We start from the raw sequence: 14350 nt of genomic DNA on the forward strand, positions 1-14350 counted from the left end.
TTCTCCCTCTCTCATACACATACACATATACTCCCTCTCGCAGCATGCGCACTCCCTTCTTCTCATGCATTCCCTCTTTCATTCTCTCTCTCACACACACACTCCCTCTTGCACTCTCTCTCTCTTTCACAAACCCCTGGTAAAAAGTTGCTTGATGTGGAGATGCAGGCGTTGGACTGGGATAAACAAAGTAAGAAGTCTCACAACACCAAGTTTCAGTCCAACCAATTTATTTGATAGTAAACTCACAAGCTTTCGGGGTTTGCTCCTTCGTCCGGTGAATGGAGAGTTCTGGCCTCAGACAGAGCATATAACAGCACACACAGATTACAGATTAGAATGCAAGTCTTTACAGCTAACCTGCTATTCAAGTCTTAAAGAGGCAAACAATGTGAGTGGAAAGAGCATTAGGCATAGGTTAAAGAGATGTGTATTGTCTCCAGACAGTACAGTAAGTGAGGTTTTGCAAACCCAGGCAAGTCATGGAGGTTACAGATAGTGCAACATGTTGCGACAGTCTTGTGATAGGCAAGACTGTTCCCTTCCTGTTGGTGAACACTTCAGCAGTCACAGGCGTTCGGGTAAGCGTTCTCCAAGACAGCCTTCATGACACATGACAGCTGTGTCGCTGAGCAGAGACTGATAGCCAAGTTCCGCACACATGAGGACTGTCTCAACCGGGATCTTGGGTTCATGTCGCAATATCTGTAACCCCCATGACTTGCCTGGGTTTGCAAAACCTCACTTACTGTACTGTCTGGAGACAATACACATCTCTTTAACATATGCCTAATGCTCTTTCCACTCACATTGTCTGCATCTTTAAGACTTGAATAGCAGGTTAGTTGTAAAGATTTGCATTCTAATCAGTAATCTGTGTGTGCTGTTATATGCTCTGTCTGAGGCCAGAACTCTCCATTCACCTGACAAAGGGGCAAACCCCGAAAGCTTGGGAGTTTACTATCAACTAAAAAGTCCCTTCACAATCTCCCCTCCCAACCAGGCCCTGTAGCTTTTACACCCCTCCCCCTCTCCCTGCCAGCCTCTGACTTTCTTCCCTGGCTCTGGACACCCTTCCTCCCTGGATCCTCTTCTTCTCTGCACCTTCTCTCTCTTCTTTACTCCCTGAAATCCTCCTTCTCCCCCATTAAGACTGTCAGTGATCATAGCTCGTCCCATTAGAGATGGTTTCGCTATCACATTTGCTGCTAATAGGCTCACGAGACAAAGAATGATTTGTTTCTGAGTAAATTATATACATAAACAGAACATCTCCCTCTGTCCTCCCTCTTTCTTTTTGTCCTTTTGAACTCACTCAACAGAAGAGTGTGGGGGAAGCCCCTGAATAGCCACATAGTACAATTGGCCCTTTAAGATGAGGTGTCAGCTGTTGTGGAACAATATTTCAGAACAATCTACTACATTTCACTGTCATATGAGTCATATTTTGCTGGAAAAGTAACATGTTAACAACACCTATCACTATTCATGTACAAACTGACTGGCAAATTCATAGAATCATAGAATTCCTACAGTGCAGAAGGAGGCCATTTAGCCCATCGAATCTGTACTGACTCTCTGACAGAGCATCTTACCTTTCCCCCATCGCCCCACATATCAGCCAGCAATAAGCAAAGAATTGAGAAACTCTAAGATGGTTGACTCATTGTTTGCTTCCCCCAAATGGCTTTCGCCTCTCTTTTCATTTTAAGAACTTCCTGAATTTGTACAAGGATTGGCCCATTAAACTTGCTGGTCTGCGAATAAAAGCTTCAAGCCATCGCAATACATCTTGCTCTCTCTCTCTCTAAGTTCACTATCCTCTCATTCTCCTGCAGAATCCTCGCGGGTCACCAGTGGCCTGTGACCTTGGGAGTCACTGGGTGAGATTGGTGGAGATCTGTGTGGAGTACGAATATTCAGCACACCGAGTGATTGGGTGGAACATCCCATTTCTGTGCTGCGCGGTCAGTGTGTGTACAAAAAAAGCTGGAAACTTGAGATGTAAACAAAAAATGTTGGCAGACCTTCGGCTGGAGGTTGCAGAGAGTTGCGGTAAACCTCATGTTTCAGCTCCTTACAAGTAGCAAACATGTCATGTAACAGTTGGAGATATTTTGTCTTTAACACCAGAAGAAGTCAATGAGGGTGGTGCCCAGGAGCACACACACCTTTGCTGGTTCGGATTCCCTGCTGAGATTACCAGGCATGCCATATGACTGAGGAGGCAGTGCATCGCGTTGATACACCATTGGCTGCCTGTGAGAGCGGAATCAGTTTCGTATCGCTCTGCAAATAGCTCCTCATTCCTGATCCTGTCAAATCCTGCTCTCCGCTCAACTGTGAGGTGAGTGTTTGTTACTGAGACCCACAACTTGCTGCAGATTCTCTCTCTCTGTCTGCTCCCTCTTTGTCCTCCCTCCCTCTGTCGCCCTTCTCCTTCTCTCTGTGTCCTCTCCCTCCCTCTGTCTTCCCTCCCTCTTGTCCTCCCTCCCTCCCTTCCTGGCCGCAGCCGGCCCCCGGGTACGTGATTCACTTCTCCTCTGCGACACGTTTGATTTTTCAGACCTATTACAGTGCGTCCGTCACCAATCTCCAGCCTTCCCGGTGGGACAGCAGGGGTGGCAGTGGCTCAAACTGCAGGAGCCGTTGTGAAATGGGCAAATGGCGCAGTCATTTCAAGGAGCTGCTTGTGGCCTCGCAGCCCCTGCCCTTTAAAGCCTCGCTTGCTGCCGTCAGTCCCCGCTATATTTAGAATCAGAGCCTGCAGTAATCTCTCAGGATGGGAAAGTGTTTCCTCATACATGTTTTCACTTCCTGTGAGTTAAAACAGGACACGCTGTTTAGGTGCGTTGTACATGCCAAGTTCTGGATACAAACAGGGACAAAATATAGAGGGTTGTGGAGCAATAGTAACTTTTAAAATGGAATGAAGGAAAGAGAAGATTCTTGCTTGGTGTGGTGCAAAGGCCAGCCTGAGACTTTGGAACCTGTTCACATTATCTGCTTTTTTCCCTATAAAATATTTCTTAAAACCAACTATTTTGACTGTGCCCCTTGCGCTATGGAACAGCGCCAAGCTCCTGTTACCATAATACTTAGTGTATTAGAGGCGCTGGAGACATGCAAATTCTTGACTGTGTCAAGTTTGTACCTACCAGGCCTTCTGAACCCTATCCACTTTTGGCATCACCGCTCAACCATTTCTCTGGGAAGATTTAGTCTGACCTGGGGTGTGGAAAGAGAGTGTGAGAGAGAAAAGCTTTCATTTACGTCTCACAACCTGGGGAACCCCAGATTAATGTTATCTTTCTGGTAATGTAGGAAGTGAAGCAAGTGACTTGCAAACTCTCTCAAATTGCAGTGAGATGATAATTAGCTTTGGCAATGTTGGTTGTGGCAGTAAATGTCGGTTGTGGCAGTGAATATGTTGATAAAGTGAAATGGAAATATTTTATTTCTTAGTTTGGAAGTTTCTCCAAGTTGACCATCTCTCACACCGTTCTGTCTACAAACTTTGCGTGCAAAGCAGTCTGAGAAGCCAAAATCATTAAAAGGGTGTTGGTATGAGGTCCTGCTGCCATCCAGTTCTGTTCTCCATGCCAGTATTCCATCTTGTTCTCGGTCACCTCCATGTTTTAAGTAAAAGTGAAGTTGACGTAAGCAGTAAAAGTGTTAGAGTAAGGAGCAGTCTGTGACTGAGAATGTAGGGTTGCATTTCACACAATTTTAAAGGGATTGATCCCCGTGCTAACACATAATTACAAACAGCTAGTTATTCTTCATCTTCCTTCACAATATTCCAGATGTGGCCTCACCAAAGCTCCTCATTATTACAACTGGCAGCAATAACAGAACATTCCAATCACTGTCTGATTCCTGAAATAGTGATGTTTATATTTCTAATTGTCAAGTATTCTCACAACACACAGTATAGTAGAGGGTGAATCTCCCCCTGATTCTGCCTGGTCATTTTTGATTTTAACATAGAAATTTTTTTTTCCAAAAATATACTTTATTCATAAAAATCTCAAGTAATTTTTTACAATGTACAGGGCTTCGAGTAGCAAAACAATGCGGAATCAAAACATTTTTGCAGATCTGTCCAAACTACAGTGACTACATTTCAGTACTTAAAAAAAACTATGTCCGTGTCTCAATATTTACATATTTGTACTAATTACCATGATTACATTTCAATACTTAAAAACTATATACACGCCTCAAAAGATTACTGTGTGCCGTTAGTGCTCAGATTGGCACACAGTTACGCAGGTCGAGGGTATTCTGCAGAAATATAAAAAGTAGGAGCAGGAGGAGGCCATTTGCCCTTATGAGCCTTCCCAGGCATTCAGTGTGATCATCAAACTCAACAGCCTGATCCCGCCTTCCCTTCCCATATCCTTTGATCCACTTTGCTCAAAATGCTATATTCAACTGCTTCTTGAAAACATACAGGGCAGGATTTTCTGGCCATGCTCATCCCAAGGCCAGAAAATCCAGTCTGAAGTCAACAGACCTTTGCATGGTCTATGTCCTGCCCGCTATGATTTCCATTGTGGATGGGACAGGAAAATTCAGCCCACAATGTTTTGGCCTCAACTATTTTCTGTGGTAATGAATAGGCTGACCGTTCTCTGGGTGAAGAAATTTCTCCTCATCTCTGTCCTAAATGGTCGACCTTATATCCTCAGACTGTGACCCTTGGTTCTGGACACTCCGATTATCAGGAACATTCTTCTTGCCTAGTCCTGTTAGAATTTTATAAGTTTCTATGAGATTCCCCCTTATTCTTCTGAATTCCAATGAACACAATCCTATCTGACTCAATCTCTCCTAATACATTTGTTCTGCTATGCCAGGAATCCGTCTGGTAAACCTTATCTACACTCCCTTTAGAGGGAGAATGTCCTTCTTCAGATAAGGAAATTGAAACTGCACACAATATTCCAGGTGTGGCCTCACCAAGGCCCTGTATAATTTCAACAAAACATCCCTGCTGCTGCACTTGAAGCTTCTCTCTATGAAGGCCAACACACCGTTTGCCTTTCTTTGCAGCCAGCAAGCTTACCTTAAGTGACTGGTGTAAGAGGATATCCAGGTCTCAATGCACAGTTTCCTCTTCCAGTTGAAGGCAATTCAGGTGGTAATCTACCTTCCTTTTTTGCCAACAAAATGGATAACCTCACATTTGTCAAAATATAGTGCATCTGCCATTCATTTGCCTACTCACTCAGCTTCTTCAAGTCACGTTGAATGATCACGGAGTCCTCATCATAACTCACCCACCCAGTTTTGTGTCATTTGCAAATTTGGAAATATTACATTTAGTTCCCTCATCTAAATCATTTATATATATATATGTAATGAATATCAGGTGTTCCCAGCTCTGATCGCTGTGATTTTCCACTAATCACTGCATGCCATTTACAAAAAGACCAATTTATTCCTGCTTTTTGTTTCCTGTCTGCCAACCAGTTTTCTATCCATTTCCATACACTAACACCAATCCTATGCACTTTAATTTATATGCGAATCTCTTGTGTGGGACTTCGTCCAAAGCCTAGTGAAAGTCCAAATAAACCATATCCTTTGGCTCCTCCCTCATCCACTGTACCAATTCCATCCTCAAAGAATTCCAGTAGATTTGTCGAGCATGATTTCCCCTTCCATAAACCTGTGCTAACTCTGTCCGATCCTGCCTCTGTTTTCCAAGTGTTTTACTATGAAATTTTTGTAATTGATTATAGAATTTTCCCCATTACCAATGTCAGGCTTACTGGTCTATAATTTCCTGTTTTCTCTCTACCCACCTTTTTAAATAGTGGGATTAAATTAGCTACCATCCAGTCTGTAGGAACTGTTCCAGAGTCTGTAGAATCTTGGAAGATGTTCACCAATGCATCCACTATTTCTCAGGCCACTTCCTTAAGTACTCTGGAATGTAAATTATCAGGCCCTGGGGATTTATCGGCCTTCAATCCCATCAGTTTCCCCAACACCAATTCTTTACTAAAACTGATCTCTGTCAGTTCCTCCCTCTTATTAAACCCTTTACTCCCCTACATTTCTGGAATCTTATTTGTGTCCTCCTTTGTGAAGATAAAACCAAAGTATATATTCAGTTGCTCAGCCATTTCTTTGTTCCCCATTATAAATGCCCCTGTTTCTGACTGTAAAGGACCAACATTTATCTTCACCAATCTTTTTCTGTTCACATACCTATATAAATTTTTACAGTCAGTTTTTAATGTTCCCACAAGCCTATTCTCGTACTCTTATTTCCCGCTTCTTAGTCAATCCCATAGTCCCCCTTTGCTGAATTCTAAAGTGTTCGCAATCCTCAGGTCCGTTATCTTGGCCAATTTGTATGCCTCTCGCTTAGATCTAATACCATCTTTAATTTCCTTTGTAAGCCATGGTTTGGCTGCCTTTCTGGTTTTACTTTAGCATTAGGCAGGGATTAACAAATGTTGCAGTTCACGCATATGCTCTCTGAATGTTTGCCATTGCAAGCTATCATCCTTTTAAGTAGTGTTTCACAATCTATCATAACCAATTTATGCCTCATATTGTAGTTTCCTTTACTGAGATTCAGGATCCTAGTCTCAGAATCAACTACATCACTCTTCATCTTGATGAAATATTCTGTCATGTTATGATCGCTCATCCACAAGGGGTCTTGCACAACTAGATTGACAATTATTCCTTTCTCATTACACACTACCCAGTGTAGAATGCCCTGCTCTCTAGTTGGTTCCTCAACCTATTGGCTCAGGAAGTCACCCCGTATACATTGCAGGAATTCCATCTCTATGGTATTGTGACTAATTTGCACAATCTATATGCTGATTAAAATAGGACACACCTCCTATTTCCTGTTTAATGTCATTCCCAATATCACCACTGCAGTTTGGAGGTCTGTATACAACGCCTACTAATGTTTTTTTGCCGCTTGGTGTTTCTTAGATCCATCCATAAAGATCCCACACTTTCGGGACTAATATCCTTCCTCAATAACCGTAATGCAACTCCACCGCCTTTAGCTTTTTGTCACAGTTCCTTCCTAAAAACTGAATCCTTGGATATTCAGTTCCCATCCCTGATCACCCTGCAGCCATGTCGCCGTAATCCTGACTATATCATACCCATTTGCATCTATTTGCATGTTTTATTCATCCACTTTATTGCGAGTGCTGCATGCATTAACGCACAAAGCCTTTTCTCTCACCTTTTTAACATTACTGGTCCCGTTCCTATTTTTCACTGAGGCCGTTTATGAATCTGGCCCTTGGTTTCTCTGACAATCACTTTTCTTATTTCCTTTCTGTCTTTAGTTTTTGTCCTTGATTCCCCTGCCTTTGATTCCTTGCATAGGTTCCCATCACCCCTGCCATTTTAGTTTAAACCCTTCCCAACTGCTGTAGCAAATCCTCTTCCGGACATCAATCGCGGTCCTGCCTAGGTGCAAGCTGTTCAGTTTACACTGGTCCTACCACCCACAGAAACCAATCCCAATGCCCCAGGAATCTAAAACCGTCCCCCTCATATCATCTCTTTAGCCATGTATTCATCCAATTTATCCTGCTATCTCTGACTAACACTTGGCACTTGTAGTAATCCTGAGATCACTACCTTTGAGGTCCAGCTTCTCAACTTTTTTCCTAACTCCCTATATTTTGCTTTTAGGACCTCATCCCTTTTTAACTGATGTCATTGGTATTGATGTGTACAACAACCACTGGCTGTTCACCCTCCACCTCCAGAATGTCTTGCAACCACACCAATACATCCTTGACCTGAGCACCAAGGAGGCAACATACCATCCTGTAATCTTGTTGCTGGTCATGGAAATGCCTATATATTCTCTTGACAATTAAGTCTCCTATACCTATTGCATTTCACACTTTTTACCTCTGTTCTCTGCAGCAGAACTAACCATGGTGCAATGGATTTGGCTGTTGCTGCTTTCCCCGAGATGCCATTTCCCTCAACAGTATCCAAAGTGGTGTATGGATTTTGCAGGGGAATGGCCAGAGGAGCTTCTTGCACTGTATGCCTCACTCTCCTGCTCTGCGTGTTGGTGACCCACTCCCTACCTGCTGGGAGAATCTTAGCCTTCAATGTGACCACCTCTCTGTACGTACTAGCCACAATACTTTCAGCCGCACAGATGCTCCATATCAACAACCTGCAATCATGAGCCTGTTAATTCAAAGAATGTCTGAAGCTACTTCATAGATCAATGTCTGCAGAATGGTCACTAATGCGGAAGGGACGAGTGAAACCTTGTTGAACAGATAGAGGGTGCTGGAGAGGAAATGGGGGGCTCTGGGGTTTGGAAGGATAGTCGTGGCTTTGGAGGGTGGTTGGAGGGTTGAGAGAGCAGGGTGGCTGTCAGGGGCATAAGGCTACATTGATGGGGTGGGGGTCACAGTTGGTGTGGATAGTCCTGAAGTCTGCTGTCTGCCTTGTTTAAGTGAGTTTTTAGTGCTGTGTCAATCTGATATCTGTGGCATGGGAGTACGGGGAGGGTTCTGACCTGTGTTGAGAGTCAAGGAGCCGGGCCTAATAGGCGGTGTGAATGAGACCCCAAAAGAAAAGACAACATGGTGTCCACCCTGGGGGCAGTTCTTAACCTCCGAAGTAGCTGTCATCTAGAAGCATGTCAGCAGTGAGATCTCAGCATGAGTATGGTGCTTTTCAGTTTTTCCTCTCCCTGAAACAGAAGGCAATTGTGCCCTTTAACGTTCCTGAGACTCATGCTCTCACACTAATGGGCCATCAAGAGTTAACCCTTAATAATGTTACAGTCTCAAAATCAAGGAATGCGACGAATCCTCAGGGCTTGGTGTATGGTTCCACGGGGTCTAGGGATTTGTTTCTCTGCCAGGATGCCAACATCTGCCAGTCACGATCCATGAGCTCCCAGAGCGGACATCACCATTTAGTTGACCCTGGCTATTGAGGATGAGTTTTAAGTTAATTATTAGTGTCACAGTAAGCTTACATTAACACTGTATTGATGCAACTGTGAAAATCCCCCTGGTCCCCTCAATCCAGCACCTGTTTAGGTACACTGAGGGAGAATTTAACATGACCAAAGCATCTAACCGGCACATCTTTCAGACTGTGGGAGGAAACCAGAGCACCCGCAGGAGACCCATACAGACATGGGGAGAACATGTAGACTCCCACAGAAAGTGACCCAAGCTGGGAAACAAACCCAGGTCCCTGGTGCTGTGGGGCAGCAGTGCTAACCATTGTGCCACCAGCATAGAACCCACCTCTCAGAACCCCCAGTGTTAGAGAGGCAAAGGGATGGGAAGCTAGAAGTGAATATAAGTTGGCAAGGATCTGGACTAGGGCTAGTCCTGTTCTGCAGTGAGTGATCACTGCTGGTGAAGCTCTGGCTCTGTCTGTTTCCAGGTTCGGAAGGCCAGTAGGTCAGTGTCAATGGTACCAACCTGACTCTCTCTGACTGTCCCTCTCTCATATCATCTCTCACCGGACTCCGAGCTATATTGGGTTGGAATCAGCGGAGCTGGTCATCTACTAATAACGACACTGGAGGAGCACAGACTCCAGAAGCAGCACCCAGGGAAGACTCTGCGCAGGACTTCAGTAAAGCCTTTGACAAGGTACCTCATGGTAGACTGGTAGGAAAGGTGAAATCACACAGGATCTGTGGAGAACTGGCAGGATGGTACAGAACTGCCTTGCCCATAGAAGACATAGGGTAAAAGCAGAGGAGTGCTTTTCTGAATGGAAGGCTGTGACTAGCTGTTTTCCACAGTGATCAGCCTGAAAACAGACACAACTTGATGTTAAAATTGGGGCCACATGTCCACTTGACATGTGAAAGCACGGAGTTACACTGGCTTTGTACACTTAAGATGTAGATATACATAACATTCCACAATGTATATTGGAGGAAATAATCATCAGTGCATGAAAACTCAATTGAGAAATCCAAATTCCTTTGCATTAAAATGATGCACTTTGGTAAACTTAACCCCATTTGTACTTCAGTTAGTTAGTTTTAATTTTAAATGAGAAGAGTAAAACAGATCAATGGATTATTGATAATCACAGGAGCAGCACTTCAAACAGTCAGTGTCCTATATCCAAACAGTTCATAGTGACGCTCCAGCTCATCCAGACACTGCAATCCCAAAAGATCACCACTCTTTTCAGACACTTTTCTTGCTAGTTCATGCTGATACTCCTCTTCTTCGTCTTCATTAATTCAACGTAGCATTCTTCTCCCTTTGAACCCAGGTAACTGGTATCTTAATCCACTTTCCCAATTCAAGCTGGTGTTCTTTCCCTTGTCCCTCATCTTTTCCAAGTTTGTGCTGCTGCTTTCCCGCTGCTCTTCAAATGTTAAGAAGACTCTTTCCCCGCTCGCCTCCTGAGTTTAAATCCAACCCACAAAAGCGAATTAAAAATGTTTTTCCTTTCTTGCTAGTTCATGCAAAATGAATTTGGTTTTCACACCATAGTTTCGATGGCTACGTAATCATAGCACAAAATCTCATTACTCTGGCCATCTCAATAAGGCAACTTAGAACATGTGGCATATAAAATCAAGCCACTCAGAAGCTGTTAGGCCCATTGTGCTAGTTTTAGATCATAAGAACATAAGAAAAACATAAGAACATAAGAAATAGGAGCAGGAGTAGGCCATCTAGCCCCTCGAGCCTGCCCCGCCATTCAATAAGATCATGGCTGATCTGTCGTGGCTCAGTTCCACATTCCCGCCCTTTCCCCATAACCCTTAATCCCCGTGCCTATCAAAAACCTATCAACCCACGTCTTAAATATATTTAGCGAGGCAGCCTCCACCACTTCAGCGGGCAGAGATTTCCAGAGATTCACCACCCTTTGAATGAAGAAGTTCCTCCTCAACTCCGTTCTAAACTGCTCCCCCTTTATCTTGAGGCTGTGCCCCCTAGTCCTACTGTCCTTTCTGAGTGGGAAGAGTCTCTCCACCTCTATCCTATCCATCCCATTCATCATCTTATATGTCTCAATGAGATCTCCCCTCATTCTTCTAAACTCTGACGAGTACAAGCCTAGTTTATTCAGCCTCTCCTCATAGCTCATAGCTCTCCTCATAGCTTCAGATCTCTGAAAACTTTTCCAATTTGTCTAATATTCCTGCCCTTCTCTCAAAACGCTGCCAATCTTTGCATTCCAAGTATACATCCAATTCTCTTTCAAGAGCTAATATGACTCAATCTTCCACCATGCTTTTAAGGTCAAGCATTCTAGGAAATGTCATACTAGTGCAACCCAAAGGTGCAGATCATGGCAGTGCTTGGGGTACAGTGGTGGGAGATTTGTGTTGTATTTAAGGTGACTTGACCATTGATTGATCTTTGAGGAGTGCATAACACTGATACTTAGAGCAAAAATGTTTAAAAAATTGTCTTTATCCATCTGCATCCCATCAAACCCAGTACACAAATCCTTGTATTTATATATTTGCAGCTCTCCTGTACATGCATCATTTTACAGAGGCAAAGAATGAGTATAGCAAATGATACTTGTAAGGTTATGGATTTGACATCATGTGCAGCTGAAACAATTTATATTGTGCAAGGTTTATTTGGAAACCTTAGAGCAAGCTTGTCCGACCTTTTTGTTTTGGGGCACTTTTGCATATTGTTCTCATTCAAGAGGCTAATGAGCAAATGTCAGAAAAATAAGATGAGGCACATAAGTAAACTGGATTTCAAAAATTGGTAAGTATTTAAGGAGAGAAACAAGTCCCACCATTGCTTGGCTCACTGGACTCCTGTCCCACTTGACCTGTGCTTCCCTTGGTCCGATAGTCCTCAACACATACTCACCAATGCCGAGGTTCACTGCTCCTCCAATCAGTAACTGTTTCTCTCCCTCATTTGCTGCTGATAGGCCATAGAGAAATGGCCTGTGATTGGTGGAGCAGCTCCATGCAGAATCCTCCATGGAAACTCACCTCTCCTTGACAGGAATTTTGAAAACTAACTGTGAGGCCATGGAGCGGGATTTCATGGGCTGCGTATGATCTTTGGGCTGTACGTTAGACAAGCCTACCTGAGAGGCTTTGGGTAGTTATTAGGTTCCTCTCTATGTTTAAGCCATGTTGTTCATTGCCTCTGCAATGTCTTCATGATATTTTATTGTTACTGTTATATATTATCACAACATTTTTGCTGCAATGGCATTGCATGCCATTGGGTAGGGACAGGAAATAGACTTGGGTGATTGCGCTGAAAGGATTGCATCACATGAGCCATCAAGAAAAATGCTGCACCACTCCACTTGCGGAATCCCTGTCCCACTATTTTTGACAAGGGTCTCCAAGACAGTGTCATTATTAAAACATGCAAGTGTATCAAAATTTGCAAAGGAATGTGCCAGTATTTGCACCGAGTCCACAAGTGTGAATATTTGCACTGACTCACTGGAAATGCCAATGTTTGTACATGTCATTGGAAATATTTGCAGAGTGTTTTCTGACAGCTAAATTTGAAAACTATTGCTGGATATGGTAATCACCAAAATATTGTTTTGCCTTTCAAAACAGAATGCTACTGAGACCAGGGTGGTTTGGACTTGCTTATTGAATATTTATGCCATGGCTCCTTTTGCTTGGTGTCTAGTGAATCTGTCCTAAAATGGATGTGGATTGCTCTCTACCTTTGTACAAACAGGTTTGATCATGTTTTGGTTGTTGAAACATAAAAGCAGAGCAATAAGCTGCTGCCTCTGGTGTGGCTACCCTCGATACCAGCACCACAAAGCTGTCTTAGCGTTGCGGAGGGAGGATATAAACGCCTGGGAGAGACGAGCACCATTGGCCCCAAAACACATCAAAGAGGTGACCAGCGCAGGTTACAAGGTCCTGGTACAACCGTCCAACAGAAGAGCCATCCATGAAAAGGTAATTCTGAACTTTTCATTGGCCGGAATGTGACTCTGCCTGAGCCTAGTTCTGTTTTACTTCTGTTTTCTACAATCACGCTGAAGTCTTTAAGTCTGTGTTTTGAATTTTTGGTGAAGCAATTTTATTTCCGTAAAATAGAACTTTCTAAAGTTTCACGACACATTTTTAAAGGAAAAAGAATATAATAAACTGTAATATCTGTCAGTGTCTCTGTGTTTTGATGACCAGGCTAATCTCTTATGAGGAACTAACTCTCCACTCAGACCAGATTTCTCAACTGGTTCTCCAGATTTCTTCTTCATTCTGGCAGCAATGCAATAACTTGTTTCTCTTTCCAGCTTCCTTTCACTTTTGGTAATCTGTTTTGCTCATGAGTGCTACCGTTTACATGGAAGAGAAAATCTTTCATGGGAGCTCCAAGGCCTCCATCCTAAGTTGGAATATTTTTCTCTCAATGTTCTAATTCCTTATTTCAATTCCATTGTTCTGAACATTACATTGGTGGAATGATTTTAGTAGTGGATGTTCATTAAATTATTTCTCTTCAAATAAGTATATTAAGATTTAACACGGAGTTAAGTCACAAATGTAAATAATGAACAAGCTTTTGCCACAGCTACATTGTGATTAAAATCTCAAGTTTTCAAAGATTATTTTGGTTTCCAGTCAATCTTTCTTGTTACTACGCAACTAAAAGTGATGACACCTTTTGGCTTATTTTCTCTACCATCCTATTTAATTTTCTTTTCCCCTTTCCAAAAGGTCCTCCTTTTTTAAAATGGGGGTAACACCACTAGTGAAACAGCAGAGCAAAGATTGCACAGGGGTGGCATGGTGACACAGTGGTTAGCACTGCTGCATCACAGCACCAGGGACTCAGGTTTGATTCCTGGTTTGGATCACTGTCTGTGTGGAGTTCACACATTCTCCCCATATTGGCATGGGTTTCTGCCGGGTGCTCTGACTTCCTCCCACAGCCCAAAGATGTGCGAGTTAGGTGGATTGGCCACGATAAGTTCTTCATTGTTGTCAGATGGATTAGCAGGGTGGGTGTATGGGGTTATGTGGATAGGGCCTGGGTGGGATTGTTGTCAGTATAGGCTCGATGGGCTGAATGGCCTCTTTCTGCACTGTAGGGATTCTGTATCAACACATAGGGGTAGGATTTTCACATTGACGTAGAATCAGCAATCCTGGTGTATTCTCAAAATGAAAAAAATGAACATTTTGAAAAATGTTTCATTTGCACAGCACAATCTGTTCTGAACCAGTGCAAATAGGGCAATATTTTAAAACAAAATTTATCTTCAATACTTGAAGGAATTTTTTGTTGAAACAAATTTTTTTTTTTAAGATTTGGAACTTGGTGCAGTGTAAATGATACAGCTGAAAATGGACTTAATACAAGAAGTA

The 14350-nt window shown here is 43.1% G+C and overlaps 1 protein-coding gene across 4 annotated transcripts in view; it reads left to right on the forward strand.

Moving 5' to 3' along the window:
* Positions 1-2002: 2002 nt before the first annotated feature.
* The window catches only part of aass (aminoadipate-semialdehyde synthase), a 103161-nt gene continuing 90813 nt past the window's right edge, over positions 2003-14350 (forward strand). For 2 of the 4 annotated variants that reach the window (XM_080190803.1, XM_080190806.1), the window contains exons 1-2: positions 2004-2347; positions 12705-12934. In XM_080190803.1, coding sequence (XP_080046929.1) covers positions 12713-12934 — 222 coding nt within the window. In that variant the 5' untranslated portion in view covers positions 2004-2347; positions 12705-12712. Of the gene's footprint in view, positions 2348-9429; positions 9642-12704; positions 12935-14350 lie in introns of all 4 variants that reach the window. The other 2 variants (XM_080190804.1, XM_080190805.1) reach the window with 2 other exon arrangements.

The sequence above is a fragment of the Carcharhinus amblyrhynchos genome, chromosome 6 (genome assembly GCF_965287045.1).
Source record: "Carcharhinus amblyrhynchos chromosome 6, sCarAmb.v2.hapA, whole genome shotgun sequence".
Classification (NCBI taxonomy): Eukaryota; Metazoa; Chordata; class Chondrichthyes; order Carcharhiniformes; family Carcharhinidae; genus Carcharhinus; species Carcharhinus amblyrhynchos.